The sequence below is a fragment of the Mytilus californianus genome, unplaced genomic scaffold (genome assembly GCF_021869535.1).
Source record: "Mytilus californianus isolate M0D057914Y unplaced genomic scaffold, xbMytCali1.0.p SCAF_1, whole genome shotgun sequence".
Lineage (NCBI taxonomy): Eukaryota > Metazoa > Mollusca > Bivalvia > Mytilida > Mytilidae > Mytilus > Mytilus californianus.
The window spans coordinates 126,440,527-126,460,290 of NW_026262581.1; the positions used below are offsets into that span (position 1 = coordinate 126,440,527).

The 19,764-nt window shown below is 32.0% G+C and overlaps 1 protein-coding gene across 1 annotated transcript in view; it reads left to right on the forward strand.

Moving 5' to 3' along the window:
• LOC127733287 (ATP-dependent RNA helicase DDX24-like) overlaps positions 1-19,764 on the forward strand; it is a 41,940-nt gene that overhangs the window by 5,291 nt on the left and 16,885 nt on the right. The window contains exons 2-9 of the mRNA XM_052242645.1: positions 589-931; positions 3,010-3,120; positions 3,728-3,876; positions 4,655-5,002; positions 6,059-6,232; positions 7,428-7,538; positions 8,424-8,542; positions 9,835-9,959. Of these exons, the coding sequence (XP_052098605.1) occupies positions 589-931; positions 3,010-3,120; positions 3,728-3,876; positions 4,655-5,002; positions 6,059-6,232; positions 7,428-7,538; positions 8,424-8,542; positions 9,835-9,959 (1,480 nt within the window). The remainder of the gene's footprint in view (positions 1-588; positions 932-3,009; positions 3,121-3,727; positions 3,877-4,654; positions 5,003-6,058; positions 6,233-7,427; positions 7,539-8,423; positions 8,543-9,834; positions 9,960-19,764) is intronic.

Here is a 19,764-nt window from a genome sequence, read left to right on the forward strand (position 1 = left end):
AATGACTTATGATAAGTCAATGGTATTTGGTATGCAGTTGTATGAGCATTGGCACATCTCATTTCCATGCAGATTGTTTAGCCATGTACGTTCAGTCATGGTCCATTGACTTTGAATATTTGTATAACTTACATGTTAAAGTATTGCTATTTTAATTTCAACATTTGCATTATCAAACTTACAAAATAGGAGAGACATATCTCTGTGTTAACAGTTTATTTGTGTTTAATTTAGCATTTTAGAACTAGGAGGTCTTAATAATCTGAAAATAACTAGGTTTCTGAATTAACAGAATAAGAGAAGCAAAGGATTTTAGACAAAATAATCTGTGACACTAAGATTACTTCACTCTTAATTACTGTCAATTCAGAAATTATTGTGAGGTTTTTATTAATGCGAATAATGTGACTGGATGAGTATCTCAATGATAAGAACTCACATTCTGATATCTGATACATTTGCAGTATTTTCCTGAAATCGCAATAATTAATCTCTCATTTTTGCCAACTCTTCAAAAATTGCAATAATAAATGCACACAATAATTTCTGAATTTACAGTATATACAATGTGTATATGTTCTTTTTTAGAAACAGAAATCTAAAGATGAGGATTGTATAGAAAAGGAAACTGAAGTTAAGAAACAGAATGAAGCAAAAGCTATTAAGAAAGAAAAGAAAAAGAAAGGGAAAAGAGAATTGTCCTTGACTAATGAAAAGAATTTGAAAAGAGATCAAAAGGAATTGCATATAAAACAAGACACAAAAAAGAAGAAAAAAGGAGAGTTAAAGAAGAATAAACAAGGGAAATTGATACACATTGACTCTCAGATAGTAGATGTTAATCAACAGATTGAAGAAGAGGACAAGAAAGAACACAGTAACAAACAGGGAAAGAAAAAGAAAGGACAGAAGAGAAAGCAGACAACTGAAGGTAGGCAAATTGAACCAAATGTTCTTTATAAGAATAAGAAGATGTGGTGTGATTGCCAATGAGACAACTCTCCGCAAGAGACCAAATGACTCAAAAATTAACAACTATAGGTCACTGTACGGTCTTCAACAATGAGCAAAGCCCATACTGCATATTCAGCTATAAAAGGTCCCGAAATGACAAATGTAAAACAATTCAAACGAGAAAACTAACGGCCTAATTTATGTACAAAATAATGAACAAAAAAAAAAATGTTACACAGCAACAAACGACAAGCGCTGAATTACAGGCTCCTGACTTGGGACAGGCACATACAGAATGTGGCCGGGTTAAACTAGTTTGAAGGCGCCAACCATCCCCTAACCTGGGACAGTGGTGTAACAGTACAACATAAGAACAAACTATAAAAAATCAGTTGAAAAAGGCTTCACTCATCAGATGGATACAAATAGAAATACATCTAGCAAAAACACACAATGGAAGTGGTAGGGTACTTCTACATCCCCACATCAAAAAGACACTAAGTACTTATCTGAGAGTACTCCCAGTTACTGACAGCTAGTTTAAAGCCAATAACACCTTCTAAAAAAAATCATGCATCTAAGACTAAAATATCAATCAGTACACATCCAACATCCAATGGATTTAATGTCAAGACGTCATTAACAGTTTGAAATAAGTTTTCTACAGGTACAACTAAAATTCAAAACCAAATCCATATTCCATCAATTGTTTTACATTGTCATTTCAGGGCCTTTTATAGCTGACTGTGCGGTATGGGCTTTGCTCATTGTTGAAGGCCGTACGGTGACCTATAGTTGTTAATTTCTGTGTCATTTGGTCTCTTGTGGAGAGTTGTCTCATTGGCAATCATACCACATCTTCTTTTTTATATTTAAATGAGTTGCAGCAAATATATTTGCATTCAGATTTACCAAAATACATTTTAATTAAATAGGAAAACTTTTGTTTGATAAGATTGTGTGGAAGTGTAGTGTAAAGAGTTGAAAAGTCAAAACTGTCAACAGAATCAAAAGGACCATTTTGCATAGTTATTTATGATTGAATATCTAACATTACCTTTTGGGCCATAGTTTGCTACATGTATAAGCATCTGTTTTCTGTCTTGTCAAAACATTTAAGCATATACATCTGCTTCTATATAAGATCACCTAGCCAGACTTGGCTGAATAAGTATGTTTTAGGTTCTTCATTGAAATAACCTTTTTTTTCAAATTGGAAAAATCTCATTCTAGATTTTGAACAGTTAGTTATCAAATTTCTTTTCTTGAAAGGAGAAAAGCTAGATTGCTTAAAGTTGAAAGACCTTCTATGTAGATGCCTCATTTGGTGGTGATCTGATTAGATAAGGTCAACTTTTAGAGCCTATTTGAATCCACATTTCATCATTTGCTTTGTAAATACTTGTATCTAGCAAACTAGCATGAATTTTGAATGAAGAGTCCTTTTTATACATGTAGAAAGTGTTGATTTCCTTTTTATTTGTACCTGTAAAATGCAAAAAATTATCAGTCTACTGTAAATTCAGAAATTATTGCAATGTTTTTATTATTGCGAAAAATGCGACAGGGTTATAATCGCAATAATTTAAACTCGCATTTTGAAATTTTTATATGAATTAAACAGGATTTTTCTCAATATCGCAAAAAATTAAATCGCATTTTGGTCTAAAATGACAAAATCGCAATAATAAATGCACGCAATAATTTCTGAATTTACAGTATATAAAGTATATGAATCATAAAGATCCTCTTTTTTCATACTGATATGGAGCATATATACATTGTAGAAGTAACTTTAAAAAGTTCTTATTTTATTCTATTCAGATAACAAATGTATCTGTGATACATTTTGAAATATCTTCTCTCAAACTGCTCCGCTAATATTTTTAGTCAGTGTAGGAATGATGGTCAGCAGATATCATCCAAGAAACCAGTTAATTTATTTAAACCATAACGAACGCCGAAAGGATGCAAGTAATACAAGAAAGCTTATAGTTCTTAGATTGTACACAAAGATACACATTACATATTTTGTATGTGATTTTTACATTTCAGATAACTCTCCAAGTAAGAAGTTAAAACAAACCATACCGGATACAGCTTCTGAAGAAACTAGTACCGACAAAACAGCTTCTGTAATTCCTAATAAGAAAGATGTTATCAAAGGTAAAAATTCAGTCAACTTGAATACCGGTAGATGATTTTATATAAATAAAGCAAGAAAAATGTTCAATTACCAAGTTGTTCATAATTTTACTACTGAAAAAGAAATATAAAAAAAAAAGTCTGGCAGTTGCTGTTAAGACTTCATTTTTACAGAAAATAACATTTACCCCAAATTCTTTACAAATTATTAGAAATTTAGCAAAGATGTACAGTGTATTTGATAAATACAAACAAACAATCACAGCGCCAAAAATGAGCAGAATAATTACAATTAATTTTCAAACATAATATAAAAGTAAAATAAAAATATGTTAAAGTATAGCATGATAAACACATGTTACAATGACACATTTGAATATTGCCTTACTAATATTGTCTAATTGTATTCTGCACTTGTTATTTTATCTTTTTATTCTAACTTTTTTTATCTTAATTTGTTTTTTTTGGGGGGGGGGATGATTTGTGAGCCCTGCACATGCTTACATAATTTTTGTTTCACACACCATGTTAAAAAAATGTTACTTTATAAAAAAAAAAGGAAAAAAAACAAAAAAGCTATTAATTATAAAAAAGATATACCATTATGTATTTATATTGTCAATTTTAGAAATGGTTTTATGGAAGGATTTATATGTACCAGAAGAGGTACTACTGGCTTTACGTGATAATAAATTTACCACTCCTACACATATACAGTTACTGACACTACCCCATGCCATCAGAGACAGACTAGATATAGTTGGTGCTGCTGAAACTGTGAGTTAAATCCTTTAGATTACGTCCTTAGGAGTCAAATTAAAAGTCATTCAACATACTTTCTCTGACTTAAATGTTTGAATGTGTAATTGAGAAACAATGAATTCCCAGAATTTAACCAACATTGTACAAGCAGATGAAAACTGTTGTCAAGAATATTAAGATTCTCAATCTGTTGTATTTTCCAGGGAGTTACAATATATCTGTATTTGAATTATCAACCTTTAAAAGTGATAATATTTATTTATCAAGATTGAAAACAAAATGTAAGCACACAAGTGACAGTATCACATTGTTTCTTCATTAAAAGTTACCCAATTTCGTATGCAAAAGACTTTTAAAAGTAGATAAATGTTAGTTATTTGAAAGGTCACCTTATAATTGCTATCGAAGCTTCCAGTAATGTTGTGTTATTAAATAAATTCAAGCCATTCACAGCATAAAGAATAATGAGAAAATAATTTACTTTCTGGGTATAAACAAAATGTAAGGAAAGGCACTAATGTGCATTAACCAACAAATGGCAGAAAAGTATCAACTAACTTACTAAGAACTGCAAAGTGCTCCAGTTATTTTAAATTACCAAATGGACATTTTAAACTGACATAAACAAGCATTTTTTGTTACTCTTGTTTATAAGTAAGGCATTTAAATAGATTTACCTGTACTTATATTGACCCTTACAGTGTTTGTAATATCTAGAAAAGTCTCCTGCAGTTTTCATATTGTTGAGTTTCTTTTGTTATCCATGTTTATTACAGTTTTCATCTGATTACAGGGAAGTGGTAAGACATTGGCCTTTGGAATACCGGTCATTCATAAAATATTGAAATACAAACAAGAGCAAATAAATAAAGATATACAAACTGATAGTGATGAAAAAGTTAATGAGACAGAGGAAATAAGTATAAACGAAAATTTAGAGGAAGGAATTGAGGAAGACGAAAGTAATGAATCTGAAGACTTCCATAGTGATAGTGAAGATGAACTTGAGTGGGAAAGTGATGAAGAAAATGAAGCTAGCAATTCTGATGAGAGTCTGGCTGACGAAAATGAAGATAGTGATTTTGAAGATAGTTTTACTGAAGAAGACAAAGAAATGCAGGAGAATTCAGATGACCAGCAGGTTATTGAATTTTTGAGAATTTTTTATGGAAATGAATATACATAAGAGAACCTTTTTCTTCATAAACAGTTGCATAAAGGTCTGGCAGAGTATGTCAAGAGCTTACACTAGGCAATGATATCAACCTTAAGCATTAATTGGAATAGAGTTTCTAAAATTATATAGGTTGAGGAAAATTGTCTGAGGACTAGATGCTCATAAGAGATCATAAAAATGAAAAATGAATTATGTCCTCAAATTAAAAATAGTAACAGCTATCACAGCTTGATTATCATAACAATGGTATTTAATTCAGAAGTAGGTACATGTATTTTCAACAAACATAAAAAATAAAAAAATTTGATGTTGCCCTTTATCTCCACTTTTGACATCATTTATGGATCATTGATAAAAACACATGTGGTCTTGAATAAAAATGAGTGAGGGCTGTTCCAGAATTAAATGCATCAGAGGCATTTTTATTAGACCCTAACCATCCATAATATATAAAATATTTATTATGCCCACCTAGGAACATTATGTTTTTCGGTCTGTGCGTCCGTTCGTCCATCCATTCGTCCGTCCGTCCATCCATCTGTCCCGCTTCAGGTTAAAGTTTTTGGTCGAGGTAGTTTTTGATGAAGTTGAAGTCTAATCAACTTGAAACTTAGTACACATGTTCCCTATGCTATGATCTTTCTAATTTTAATGCAAAATTAGAGTTTTGCCCCCAATTTCACGGTCCACTGAACATTGAAATGATAGTGTGAGTGGGGCATCCATGTACTATGGACACATTCTTGTTTTACTAATAATTCATATAAATTGTAAGGAAAATGCAATCACCTACAAATAATTAATTTGAGTGCCTCCCATCCCCCCACAATCAATTTTGGATCAGCCCTAAGGGGAACAAAATAGTCATAAGGATTGACTACAAATACTTGATTTACATTTCTCCTTTAAAACATAGTTTGGATAAATACAAGAAGTTTTTTCTTCTTCAAAAATTACAAAACCTATAAAAAGATCCTGTCTGTACAAGATTAAATTATCTTATAATTGTACTTTTGACAGGAGATGGGATGTGTGACTGTGGTAGATGATGCAGACTTTTCATCATTAGGTATTACAGAGATTAAACCGTCTACAAATGACCATCCATTGGCTCTGATTTTAGAACCAACAAGAGAACTGGCAGTTCAAGTCAAAAACCATTTACTGGCTGTTCTTAAATATACTGATCTACAGGTAAATGTCGCAGTTCTTTAGGAGTTATTTATGGATATACTGATCTACAGGTAATTGTCGCAGTCCTTTAGGAGTTATGTATGGATATACCAATCTACAGGTAAATGTTGCAGTCCTTTAGGAGTTATTTATGGATATACCAATCTATAGGTAAATGTCACAGTCCTTTAGGAGTTATTTATGGATATACCAATCTACAGGTAAATGTCGCAGTCCTTTGGGAGTTATTTATGGATATACCAATCTACAGGTAAATGTCGCAGTCCTTTAGGAGTTATTTATGGATATACCAATCTACAGGTACATGTCGCAGTCCTTTAGGAGTTATTTATGGATATACCAATCTACAGGTACATGTCGCAGTCCTTTAGGAGTTATTTATGGATATACCAATCTACAGGTAAATGTTGCAGTCCTTTAGGAGTTATTTATGGATATACCAATCTACAGGTAAATGTCGCAGTCCTTTAGGAGTTATTTATGGATATACCAATCTACAGGTACATGTCGCAGTCCTTTAGGAGTTATTTATAGATATACCGATCTACATGTACATGTCGCAGTCCTTTAGGAGTTATTTATGGATATACCGATCTACAGGTAAATGTTGCAGTCCTTTAGGAGTTATTTATGGATATACCGATCTATAGGTAAATGTCGCAGTCCTTTAGGTGTTATTTATGGATATACCGATCTACAGGTAAATGTTGCAGTCCTTTAGGAGTTATTTATGGATATACCGATCTACAGGTAAATGTTGCAGTCCTTTAGGAGTTATTTATGGATATACCGATCTATAGGTAAATGTCGCAGTCCTTTAGGAGTTATTTATGGATATACCGATCTACAGGTAAATGTCGCAGTCCTTTAGGAGTTATTTATGGATATACCGATCTATAGGTAAATGTGGCAGTCCTTTAGGAGTTATTTATGGATATACCGATCTATAGGTAAATGTTGCAGTCCTTTAGGAGTTATTTATGGATATACCGATCTACAGGTAAATGTTGCAGTCCTTTAGGAGTTATTTATGGATATCAAGTAACTTATAAGTCTATTATAGTCCTCTAATTTAATCATTTGAGAGTAATGAACATCGAAATAACTCAATGTTGATGCAAGTTTTTTTTGTCTCATTGCTCTTTTGCAATCAGTACCTTCAGGATAAGATATTGGAAATTGATTTTTATTTTAGGTGGCAACATTAGTTGGAGGAATGTCATTACAGAAACAACAACGAGTTTTGAAGAGACGACCAGAGATTCTAGTGGCTACACCAGGGAGATTGTGGGAGTTGTTTCGAATGGTATGTTCACACATAAACATAAAGTATACAAAAACTGTTTTAAGTGTAAAATGTCATACATAAAAACAGTTTTGACTTTAGTTGAATTGATCAGATATATGTCAGAGCTGGTAGACTATCAGTTTGTGATAACTATAGAGTAACTAGTCCACCTGGCCTGGGTGAATAGGAGTATGTAATAATAGTTATTTAAATACACTAGATAAGTTGTTAATGTAAATATTTTATGGGAAAAGAGAAGTCAGTTATTCTGTTATACTGAAATTTTTCATTTATACAGAATGAAGCAAGGGAATGAATTCCTTTATTTGCCCTGCCTAGGGTAGAAGGGGGCATTATTTTTTCTGGAATGTGTGTATTTCTGTCACACCTGGTTAACGTTTGGTTAAGGTAGCTATATATAGTTTATATTGAAGTTGTGGTCACATCAAGCTTGAAACCCCATTATGATGTGAACTTTCTGAATTATATCCCAAATTACGATTTTGACACTGATTTCATATTCACTGAACATGTGCATGATGGTCTATGGACACATATTTTTGTTTTATGTAGTATTGGATATTACAGGTAAACAGCTCATGCTTGATAGGTCATTGCTTGTTGCATCAGTGCAAAACAGCTCTATAGATACAAGAGCCCCTTACTAATATCTAAGAAAATAAGTTAATTTTTCAAATAAGTCAAAAGAGCTTTAAGTTAGAAATGTTGTTTATGTCAATATTGCTTATAAATATATAGATGAAAAAACTCAGTTCTATATTATGTGCTAAAACATAAAAACACTATCCACAGACAATATACTTTAATCTTGATATATTATTTTTAGGATGATAAAGATTGATTTAATACAACCTTGTGATTGAGTGATTAATGTTATTTCAGGGTGATCCATATTTGGTAAACATTGATCGTATCCACAGCTTGGTGATTGATGAAGCTGATAGAATGGTAGAAAAGGGACATTTTGAGGAATTGGAGAAGCTCTGTCAACATATTAATAAGTTAGTAGAAACATATATATTTAGTAACCAAGGTTTTCCTTTTTGGAATTAATTTTAAAAATAATTCCATTGCCCATTGTGGTTTAGGGGGAGAGGGTATAATATTCCATTCATCTATTTGTTCATTTTTATGCCCCAAAATTGGTTTCCGTTCTCTAACTTTAGTTTGCCTCAACCAAATGTTATGAAACTTATACACAATGCTTATTACCACAAAACACAGATCAAGTTTGAATTTTGGTGGCGTCACTTTTGCCGTTCTTGAGTTATGCCCTTTACAAATTGAAAAATTGCTGAATTTTATGTTTCTGTTCTCTAGTTTTGGTTTGCCTCAATCAAATGTTATGAAACTTATACACAATGCTTATTACCACAAAACACAGATCAAGTTTAAATTTTGGTGGCGTCACTTTTACTGTTTTTGAGTTATGCCCAAATACAAATAGAAAAATTGCTAAATTTTTGGTTTCGTTCTCTAACTTTAGTTTGCCTCAACCAAATGTTATAAAACTTATACACAATGCTTATTACCACAAAACACAGATCAAGTTTGAACTTTGGTGGCGTCACTTTTATCGTTCTAAAGTTATGCACCTTTTCAAAGGCATTAGCGGCGTCAACATTTAGGTTCAGTCTGTGGTTAAAGTTTTTTTAAGACATCAATTACTTGTCAAACATTTATTGAATTTTATGAAATTTGGACAAAAGCATGTTTATGACCAAAATACAGTATCCAGAGCAAAATTGAAAATATTTTATTTTCATTTTTCAGTATTTTACTGATAAATGGACTTAACGGTAGTTTTTTTTTACAGTTACCATTTAGATTCAGTCTGAGGTTAAGGTTTTTCAGTCATCAATAACTTTGTCAAACCTTCATGGAATCTTAGGAAATTTGGACAGAAGCTTGTTTATGACCAAATACAGTATCCAGAGCCAAATTTTTAAAATATTTATTTTCATTTTTCTGCTATTTACTGATAAATGGACTTAGTTTTTTACAGCTAAAATTTAAAAAATTTGTAGTCATAATAAAAAAGTGAATGTTGCTTGACATCCAGAGGTTATTCAGAGAGAAATCTTGGGTCATTTGGAGACAGTATTCAGCCAAATACCAAAAGTGTAAACATGTCTAAAATAACTCACAAACATAAAGTTCATTTGAAAATTTCATAGGGTAAATTTTTGATGTCTCAATTGAGCTAATATTGTTAAACATTAACCTGTAAATGATATTATTGATGTTACAAGCATCTTTAAAATAATTTCAAACTATATGTTGTATTTCACAGGGACGAGCAAAAGAGAAAAAAGCGACAAAATTTTGTATATTCAGCAACTTTGACAATGATTCATGTTGGATCATATCGACCTACGAAGAAAAAAAGAGTCAAAATGACAGAGACAGAAAAACTGGGTAGATATATATCAAATTACTCTTTGTTTTTATACGACCGCAAAAAATTTTTGCGGTCGTATATTGGTATGACGTTGGCGTCGTCGTCCAAAGACACATTGGTTTTCGCACTCTAACTTTAGTTTAAGTGAATGGATCTCTTTGAAATTTTACCATAAGGTTCAATACCACAAAAGGAAGGTGGGGATTGATTTTGGGGGTTATAGTACCAACAGTTAAGGAATTAGGGGCCAAAAAGGGGCCAAAAATAAGCATTTTCTAGTTTCCAGACAATAACTGTGGAACGGTGTATGGATCTCTCTGAAATTATACTACAAGTTTCCATACCACAAAGGGATGGTTAGGATTTGCTTTGGGGGGTTAAGGCTCAAACCGTTTAGGAATTAGGGGGAAAAACAAGATTGCCCTGGTTAATGGACAAATACTTTAGTACAAAACATAATTTAAAGCAGTGTAAGGGAGATAAATCAAATACATCATTGAAATTATCTCCCTTACACTGCTTTTAAATTATGTATAAAGTAATGGTTAATGAATAATTAAGATAATTTAAAACAGTGTAAGGGAGGTAATCCAAATACGTTTTGGTTACTTCCCTTACACTGCTTTTAAATTATGTTTAAAGAAATGCATATTTATAAAGGAAGACCAGTAAAAATATCTGCAAATGTTGCATCTTTTTTTTTTACAAAAAAATCCATATGAAAGATTTGACACTATATTTTAAATTCTATTATCAAATAGATTAAGTTAGCACTATGGTAAATTTAAATAGGTAGTTATGGTTGTAAAATCTTTGACCACATTTATTTATTTGTTATGCCAAATCTAAACGTGTATTTAGATTTTTAATTTTGGGTCCAGTTGGTCCGAGTACACAGTTACCGTCCTTTGATTTTCGTTGTCCACGAATAAAGTCCCTAGTGTGGACAGTGTGTTGCTTGCCAATTTTTTTAGTACCCCTTCCAAATATATTTCTTCATGTTTTATGCCTCAAATAGCAAGTAGGGGGATGAAATTACACTGTAAAAAAATTTGGGTCATGAATTGTAAAGTAAAGTAGTGATTTGGTCCAGCTGAAAAAGGTTAAAAATTAGCACTTCGGAAGCTGTCAAAAGATTTCAAGACCCCCTTAACATAGAATTGTCCATATTTTGAGTAAGAGCCGATGAAGTTTTCTATAATTTTGATATAATTTGTCCCAAAAGTAGTACAACACACTGTAAAAATATTATTGAGAAAGCGCAGGTGGGATTTTTTTTATTTTCATTTATTGTCTAAAAGAAATGCACTACGAAATAACTGTGTACTCGGACCTAAGAGGCGAAATCAGTAAATATTGAATCTGTACTTTGGCAACTTCCCTGAATGATTTAATGGTGTCAATTTGTCAAATAGCATGAAACTAAAGGATTTAAACTTTTATTTGATAGAAATTCTGCAAAAATTACCCATTTTGGCATTATATGGTCAAAATAAGCATTTCAAAGCTTTTTCAATTTTGATGCATAAGTGGCATTCTGACTTTCTATGTGACAGGTTTTCCTGTGTCAATATTTGTGTTTCTATGCTTTAACCCAGTTGTATTACTCATTTGTGAACTCTGAATCTACAGAAAATAAGATTATCTCAGACAATATGTGCAAAATGTGTTGTATAAATGACCCTTGTCTAACGGCCTGTTTGGATCAAGTTAAATGTGAGGACCTTGGTACATAAAAGTTGAAGTCCATAATAAAGATTTCACTAAATTTGTATTAAAAGCACTTCACAATGTCTTTTGTACCTGTTTCATTTCACATAGTATCTTTCTTTTCTTATGTTAAATAGCAAGTGGTTCAAATATAAGCCTGTTGAGGCTAAAATTGCATGCAAATTTTTCACTAAAAAGTGAAAAATCTTTGTATCAGACCATACTGTCTGCAAAAAAAGTTGAATGCAGGAGTCCTTTTATGCTCAGATTTATTGTATCATGTAACCTGAGTATAGAAATTATAAAAAAGCCACAATTGTTTATTTCCTATAGCTTCAGTATGCATTTTTAAATGTAAATATGTGCTACGGCCTAAATTGACCCTAAATTATTTTCAGTCTTACTTAGCTTAAGACCCTTTTATACTAATATGGTATGCTATTTGTAATTTTTCTTTCCATTTAAAGTACATTTAATACATATTTAAGGATTATTTATAACCAAAAAACTCCACAAATTTAAAATTGCTGGAAAATATTACATCTTCATGTAAGGCCCCCCTTCATTGGAAAACCTCCATTTTTTGGCACAGGCTCATATAAATTTGACTTTTAAATAATTGTGATAAGTCTGATAAATCAAATGAGTATTCTATTGCTTTAAATACATAAAATGTCATATATTAAGGCATTTAAAATGTATTTTTTGGCAATATTTTAATTTTTAAAGCCCCAAATGTTGATAGTTGAAATTTTTCAATTTTAACGTCAAAATTTAACACGCGAAGTTGAATATAGAATTTATCATATTGTCTATAATATATATCCTTTTGCCATGAAACTTTGTCAGCAGTCTCATAATTTATTAAGCTTTGGTCATACCAAGTTTTATTAAGATTGGTCAAATTTTTCTATCCTATTAGGTCCGAGTACACAGTTACCGTCCTTTGATTTTCGTTGTCCACGAATAAAGTCCCTAGTGTGGACAGTGTGTTGCTTGCCAATTTTTTTAGTACCCCTTCCAAATATATTTCTTCATGTTTTATGCCTCAAATAGCAAGTAGGGGGATGAAATTACACTGTAAAAAAATTTGGGTCATGAATTGTAAAGTAAAGTAGTGATTTGGTCCAGCTGAAAAAGGTTAAAAATTAGCACTTCGGAAGCTGTCAAAAGATTTCAAGACCCCCTTAACATAGAATTGTCCATATTTTGAGTAAGAGCCGATGAAGTTTTCTATAACTTTGATATAATTTGTCCCAAAAGTAGTACAACACACTGTAAAAATATTATTGAGAAAGCGCAGGTGGGATTTTTTTTATTTTCATTTATTGTCTAAAAGAAATGCACTACGAAATAACTGTGTACTCGGACCAGTTTTCAAATTGGTTTACATTAAGGTCCAAAGGGTCCAAAATTAAACTTTGTTTGATTTTCACAAAAATTGAATATATGGGGTTCTTTGATATGCTGAATCTAACCATGTATTTAGATTTTTTATTTGTGGACCCCGCTATCAAATTGGTTAATATTGAGGTCAAAAGGGTCCAAAATTAAACTTCGTTTGATTTCATCAAAAATTGAATTATTGGGGTTCTTTGATATGCCAAATCTAACCGTGTATTTAGATTTTTAATTTTGGGTCCTGTTTTTTAAATTGGTCTACATTAAGGTCCAAAGGGTCCAAAATTAAACTTAGTTTGATTTGAACTAAAATTGAATTCTTGTGGTTCTTTGATATGCTGACTCTAACCATGTATTTAGATTTTTTATTTGTGGACCCCGCTATCAAATTGGTTAATATTGAGGTCAAAAGGGTCCAAAATTAAACTTCGTTTGATTTCATCAAAAATTGAATTGTTGGGGTTCTTTGATATGCCAAATCTAACCGTGTATTTAGATTTTTAATTTTGGGTCCTGTTTTTTAAATTGGTCTACATTAAGGTCCAAAGGGTCCAAAATTAAACTTAATTTGATTTGAACTAAAATTGAATTCTTGGGGTTCTTTGATATGCTGAATCTAAACATGCGTTTAGATTTTTGATTATGGGCCCAGTTTTCAAGTTTGTCCAAGTTGGGGTCCAAAATTAAACTTTGTTTGATTTCAACAAAAATTGAATATATGGGGTTCTTTGATATGCTGTATCTAAAAATGTATTTAGATTTTAGATTTTTGGCCCAGTTTTCAAGTTGGTCCAAATTGTGGTCCAAAATTAAACTTTGTTTGATTTCAACAAAAATTGAATATATGGGGTTCTTTGATATGCTGAATCTAACCATGTATTTAGATTTTTTATTTGTGGACCCCGCTATCAAAATGGTTCATATTGAGGTCAAAAGGGTCCAAAATTAAACTTTGTTTGATTTCATCAAAAATTGAATTATTGGGGTTCTTTGATATGCCAAAACTTACTGTGTTTTTAGATTTTTAATTTATGGTCCGGTTTTTTTAAATTGGTCTTCATTTAGGTCCAAAGGGTCCAAAATTAAACTTAGTTTGATTTTAACAAAAATTGAATTCTTGGGGTTCTTTGATATGCTGAATCTAAACATGTGTTTAGATTTTTGATTATGGGCCCAGTTTTCAAGTTGGTCCAAGTTGGGGTCCAAAATTAAACTTAGTTTGATTTCAACAAAAATTGAATATATGGGGTTCTTTGATATGCTGAATCTTACCATGTATTTAGATTTTTTATATGTTGGCCCCGCTATCAAATTGGTTCATATTGAGGTCAAAAGGGTCCAAAATTAAACTTTGTTTGATTTCATCAAAAATTGAATTATTGGGGTTCTTTGATATTCCAAATCTAACCATGTATTTAGATTTTTAATTTTGGGTCCCGTTTTTTCAATTGGTCTACATTAAGGTCCAAAGGGTCCAAAATTAAACTTAGTTTGATGTTAACAAAAATTGAATTCCTGGGGTTCTTTGATATGCTGAATCTAAACATGTGTTTAGATTTTTGATTATGGGCCCAGTTTTCAAGTTTGTCCAAGTTGGGGTCCAAAATTAAACTTTGTTTTATTTCAACAAAAATTGAATATATGGGGTTCTTTGATATGCTGAATCTAACCATGTATTTTGATTTTGGACATTGGACCATAATAGGTAAATTAAAAAAATTCAAGTTCTTAGACCACATTCTTTCTGTGTCAGGAACCTATGCTGTGTCAAATATTTAATCACAATCCAAATTCAGAGCTGTATCAAGCTTGAATGTTGTGTCCATAACTGCCCCAACTGTTCAGGGTTCGACCTCTGCAGTCGTATCAAGCTGCGCCCAGCGAAGTATTTTATTAAATTTTTGTTACACAGAAATACAACATTTTTGAAGCATCATTTTTGATTGGACAACAGTAAAATATTTGATTTCCAGTAATGGTCCGAGTACACAGTTATCGTCCTTTGATTTTCGTTGTCCACGAATAAAGTCCCTAGTGTGGACAGTGTGTTGCTTGCCAATTTTTTTAGTACCCCTTCCAAATGTATTCCTTCATGTTTTATGCCTCAAATAGCAAGTAGGGGGATGAAATTACACTGTAAAAAAATTTGGGTCATGAATTGTAAAGTAAAGTAGTGATTTGGTCCAGCTGAAAAAGGTTAAAAATTAGCACTTCGGAAGCTGTCAAAAGATTTCAAGACCCCCTTAACATAGAATTGTCCATATTTTGAGTTAGAGCCGATGAAGTTTTCTATAATTTTGATATAATTTGTCCCAAAAGTAGTACAACACACTGTAAAAATATTATTGAGAAAGCGCAGGTGGGATTTTTTTTATTTTCATTTATTGTCTAAAAGAAATGCACGACGAAATAACTGTGTACTCGGACCTAAGAGGCGAAATCAGTAAATATAGAATCTGTACTTTGGCAACTTCCCTGAATGATATAATGGTGTCAATTTGTCAGATAGCATGAAACTAAAGGATTTAAACTTTTATTTGATAGAAATTCTGCAAAAATTACCCATTTTGGCATTATATGGTCAAAATAAGCATTTCAAAGCTTTTTCAATTTTGATGCATAAGTGGCATTCTGACTTTCTATGTGACAGGTTTTCCTGTGTCAATATTTGTGTTTCTATGCTTTAACCCAGTTGTATTACTCATTTGTGAACTCTGAATCTACAGAAAATAAGATTATCTCAGACAATATGTGCAAAATGTGTTGTATAAATGACCCTCGTGTAACGGCCTGTTTGGATCAAGTTAAATGTGAGGACCTAGGTAAATAAAAGTTGAAGTCCATAATAAAGATTTCACTAAATTTGTATTAAAAGCACTTCACAATGTCTTTTGTACCTGTTTCATTTCACATAGTATCTTTCTTTTCTTATGTTAAATAGCAAGTGGTTCAAATATAAGCCTGCTGAGGCTAAAATTGCATGCAAGTTTTTCACTAAAAAATGAAAAATCTTTGTATCAGACCATACTGTCTGCAAAAAAAGTTGAATGCAAGAGTCCTTTTATGCTCAGATTTATTGTATCATGTAACCTGAGTATAGAAATTATAAAAAAGACACAAATTTTTATTTCCTATAGCTTCAGTATGCATTTTTAAATGTAAATATGTGCTACGGCCTAAATTGACCCTAAATTATTTTCAGTCTTACTTGGCTTAAGACCCTTTTATACTAATATGGTATGCTATTTGTAATTTTTCTTTCCATTTAAAGTACATTTAATACATATGTAAGGATTATTTATAACCAAAAAACTCCACAAATTTAAAATTGCTGGAAAATAATACATCTTCATGTAAGGCCCCCCTTCATTGGAAAACCTCCATTTTTTGGCACAGGCTCATATAAATTTGACTTTTAAATAATTTTGATAAGTCTGATAAATCAAATGAGTATTCTATTGCTTTAAATACATAATATGTCATATATTAAGGCCTTTAAAATGTAATTTTTTGCAATATTTTAATTTTTATAGCCCCAAATGTTGATAGTTGAAATTTTTCAATTTAAACGTCAAAATTTAACATGCGAAGTTGAATATAGAATTTATCATATTGTCTATAATATATATCCTATTGCCATGAAACTTTGTCAGCAGTCTCATAATTTATTAAGCTTTAGTCATACCAAGTTTTATTAAGATTGGCCAAAGTTTTCTATCCTATTAGGTCCGAGTACACAGTTATCGTCCTTTGATTTTCGTTGTCCACGAATAAAGTCCCTAGTGTGGACAGTGTGTTGCTTGCCAATTTTTTTAGTACCCCTTCCAAATGTATTCCTTCATGTTTTATGCCTCAAATAGCAAGTAGGGGGATGAAATTACACTGTAAAAAAATTTGGGTCATGAATTGTAAAGTAAAGTAGTGATTTGGTCCAGCTGAAAAAGGTTAAAAATTAGCACTTCGGAAGCTGTCAAAAGATTTCAAGACCCCCTTAACATAGAATTGTCCATATTTTGAGTTAGAGCCGATGAAGTTTTCTATAATTTTGATATAATTTGTCCCAAAAGTAGTACAACACACTGTAAAAATATTATTGAGAAAGCGCAGGTGGGATTTTTTTTATTTTCATTTATTGTCTAAAAGAAATGCACTACGAAATAACTGTGTACTCGGACCATGACAAAAAGAGGATTTAGTTTAAATTTTCATTGTATCATTAGAATGGAGATAAATGAGTTGGCAACCATCAGTAATTCGAGTGGATTTTGTATATTAAAAAAACAAACCTTTTACCTCTAGTTATTTTTCATGAACCTCAAAATCATAGATATATATTTGTATGCTATGTGATTAAAGTTAAGGGGCTTATCATTTCATGAAAAGTATACTTATATAGACTTTGTACTTGTATAGACTTTTCATTGCAATACCTACAGATTTAAAGTAGATTTTTGGTTCATTAGTATTTAATGGAGACTTACAGATTAAGTTTTAATTTCGTTACATTTGACTAGCTTTTGGTGGAATAATGGTCTATTGACTTAAAAAATTTCATAAAAACTGTACATGTCCAGACTATTTTGAATACTTGCAGATGTATGATTGATTTTTGAAATATTAGTGTATAATGAAGATTAAAGATCAAGTTTGCATTATGTTCTAGTTGACCAACCTTTTGCGAAAAAGCTGATAGCCGGGGCATTCATGTCACTACCAACACCTCTAGTCCAAATATTTTATATTTTATAGTCACCCCTAGTTAGGATCATTCCTCCAGTCCAATGAGTTGTATCAAAGATATTTCACTGCTATCTTTCTCTGACAAAATATAACACATATCAGTGACACTGGGTCATTTTGATCTACATTTCAGGTTTGAATGATTTATTTAAGCTTTGTATTAAGGTAAACAACCTTCATACTCATGTGGTATATCATTTATATTCCCAGTACAGCCTCTTACATAGTACACCACATTTTTTGAAAATTTAAGTCACAACGAATACATCATATGCTTGAATAACTTTTTTGCCGATCTGCTTAAGATCCATTCAATAGAAATCCAGTATAGTATTTTACAGATATTTCTCTACTCTATGCCTGTAATATACTTTAACTGAGTTTCATTTCATTTAGGTCACTGTAACCTATTTATTATGCATGAGGGACTGTACTTAAGTTAAGTGAACAAAGCAATGACATCTCACAACAATAGTCCTCTCATACAGAACAACACATTTAAAAAAAAAAAAATGACCATGACCTTCATTTGATATTTTCTGTGAATTTAAGTTAATTCTTTTTATGCCCCCGCTGTAGCGGTGGGGTAATTAAGTTTTACCCTTGTCCGTCTGTACGTACGTCCCAAAATTGGTTTCCGTTCTCTAACTTGAGTTTGCCTCAGCCAAATGTTATGAAACTTATACACAATGCTTATTACCACAAAACACAGATCAAGTTTGAATTTTGGTGGCGTCACTTTAACCGTTCTAGAGTTATGCCCTTTATAAATGGAAAAATTGCTAAATTTTTAGTTTCCGTTCTCTAACTTAAGTTTGCCTCAACCAAATGTTATGAAACTTATACACAATGCTTATTGCTACAAAACACGGATCAAGTTTGAATTTTGGTGGCGTCACTCAAACCGTTCTAGAGTTATGCCCCTTTATAAATGGAAAAATTGCAAAATTTTTATTTTCTTCTAAATATCAAGTAATTTCTATACGACGACAAAAAATTTTGGCAGTCGTATATTAGTATGACGTTGTCGTCCGGCGTCAGCGTCGTCGTCGTCGTCCGAAGACACATTGGTTTTCGCACTCTAACTTTAGTTCAAGTGAATGGATCTCTATGAAATTTTACCATAAGGTTCAATACCACAAAAGGAAGGTTGGGATTGATTTTGGGGGTTATGGTACCAACAGTCAAGGAATAAGGGGCCAAAAAGGGGCCCAATATAAGCTTTTTTGTAACTTTCAGACATAACTTGTGTGTTAGTGTATGGATCTCTCTCACATTGTACCACAAGGTTCCATATCACACAGGGAATGCTGGGATTGATTTTGGGGGTAATTGCCTCAAAATATTAGGAATTAGGGGCAAAAAAAGGGGAAAAAAACAAGCATTTTTCTAGTTTCATGACAATAACTTGTGTGTAAGTGTATGGATCTTTCTGAAATTGTACTACAAGGTTCCATATCACAAAGGGAAAGCTGGAATTGAGTTTGGGGGTAATTGCCCAAAATGTTTAGGAATAAGGGGCCAAAAATAATCATTTTTCTAGTTTCCAGACAATAACTTGTGTTCAAGTGTATGGATCGCTCTAAAATTGTACTACAGGGTACCATACCACAAAAGGAAGGCTGGGATTGATTTTGGGGGTAATTGCTTCAAAATTTTAGGAATTAGGGGGCCAAAAAAGGGGCAAAAAACAAACATTTTTCTAGTTTCATGACAATAACTTGTGTGTAAGTGTATGGATCTTTATGAAATTGTACTACAAGGTTCCATATCACAAAGGGAAAGCTGGGTTTGAGTTTGGGGGTAATTGCCCTAGATGTTTAGGAATTTGGGGCCAAAAAGTGGCCAAAAAACAAGCATTTTTCTAGTTTCCAGACAATAACTTGTGTTCAAGTGTATGGATCTCTCTGAAATTTTACTGCAGGTACCATACCACAAAGGGAAGGCTGGGATTGAGTTTAGGGGTGAATC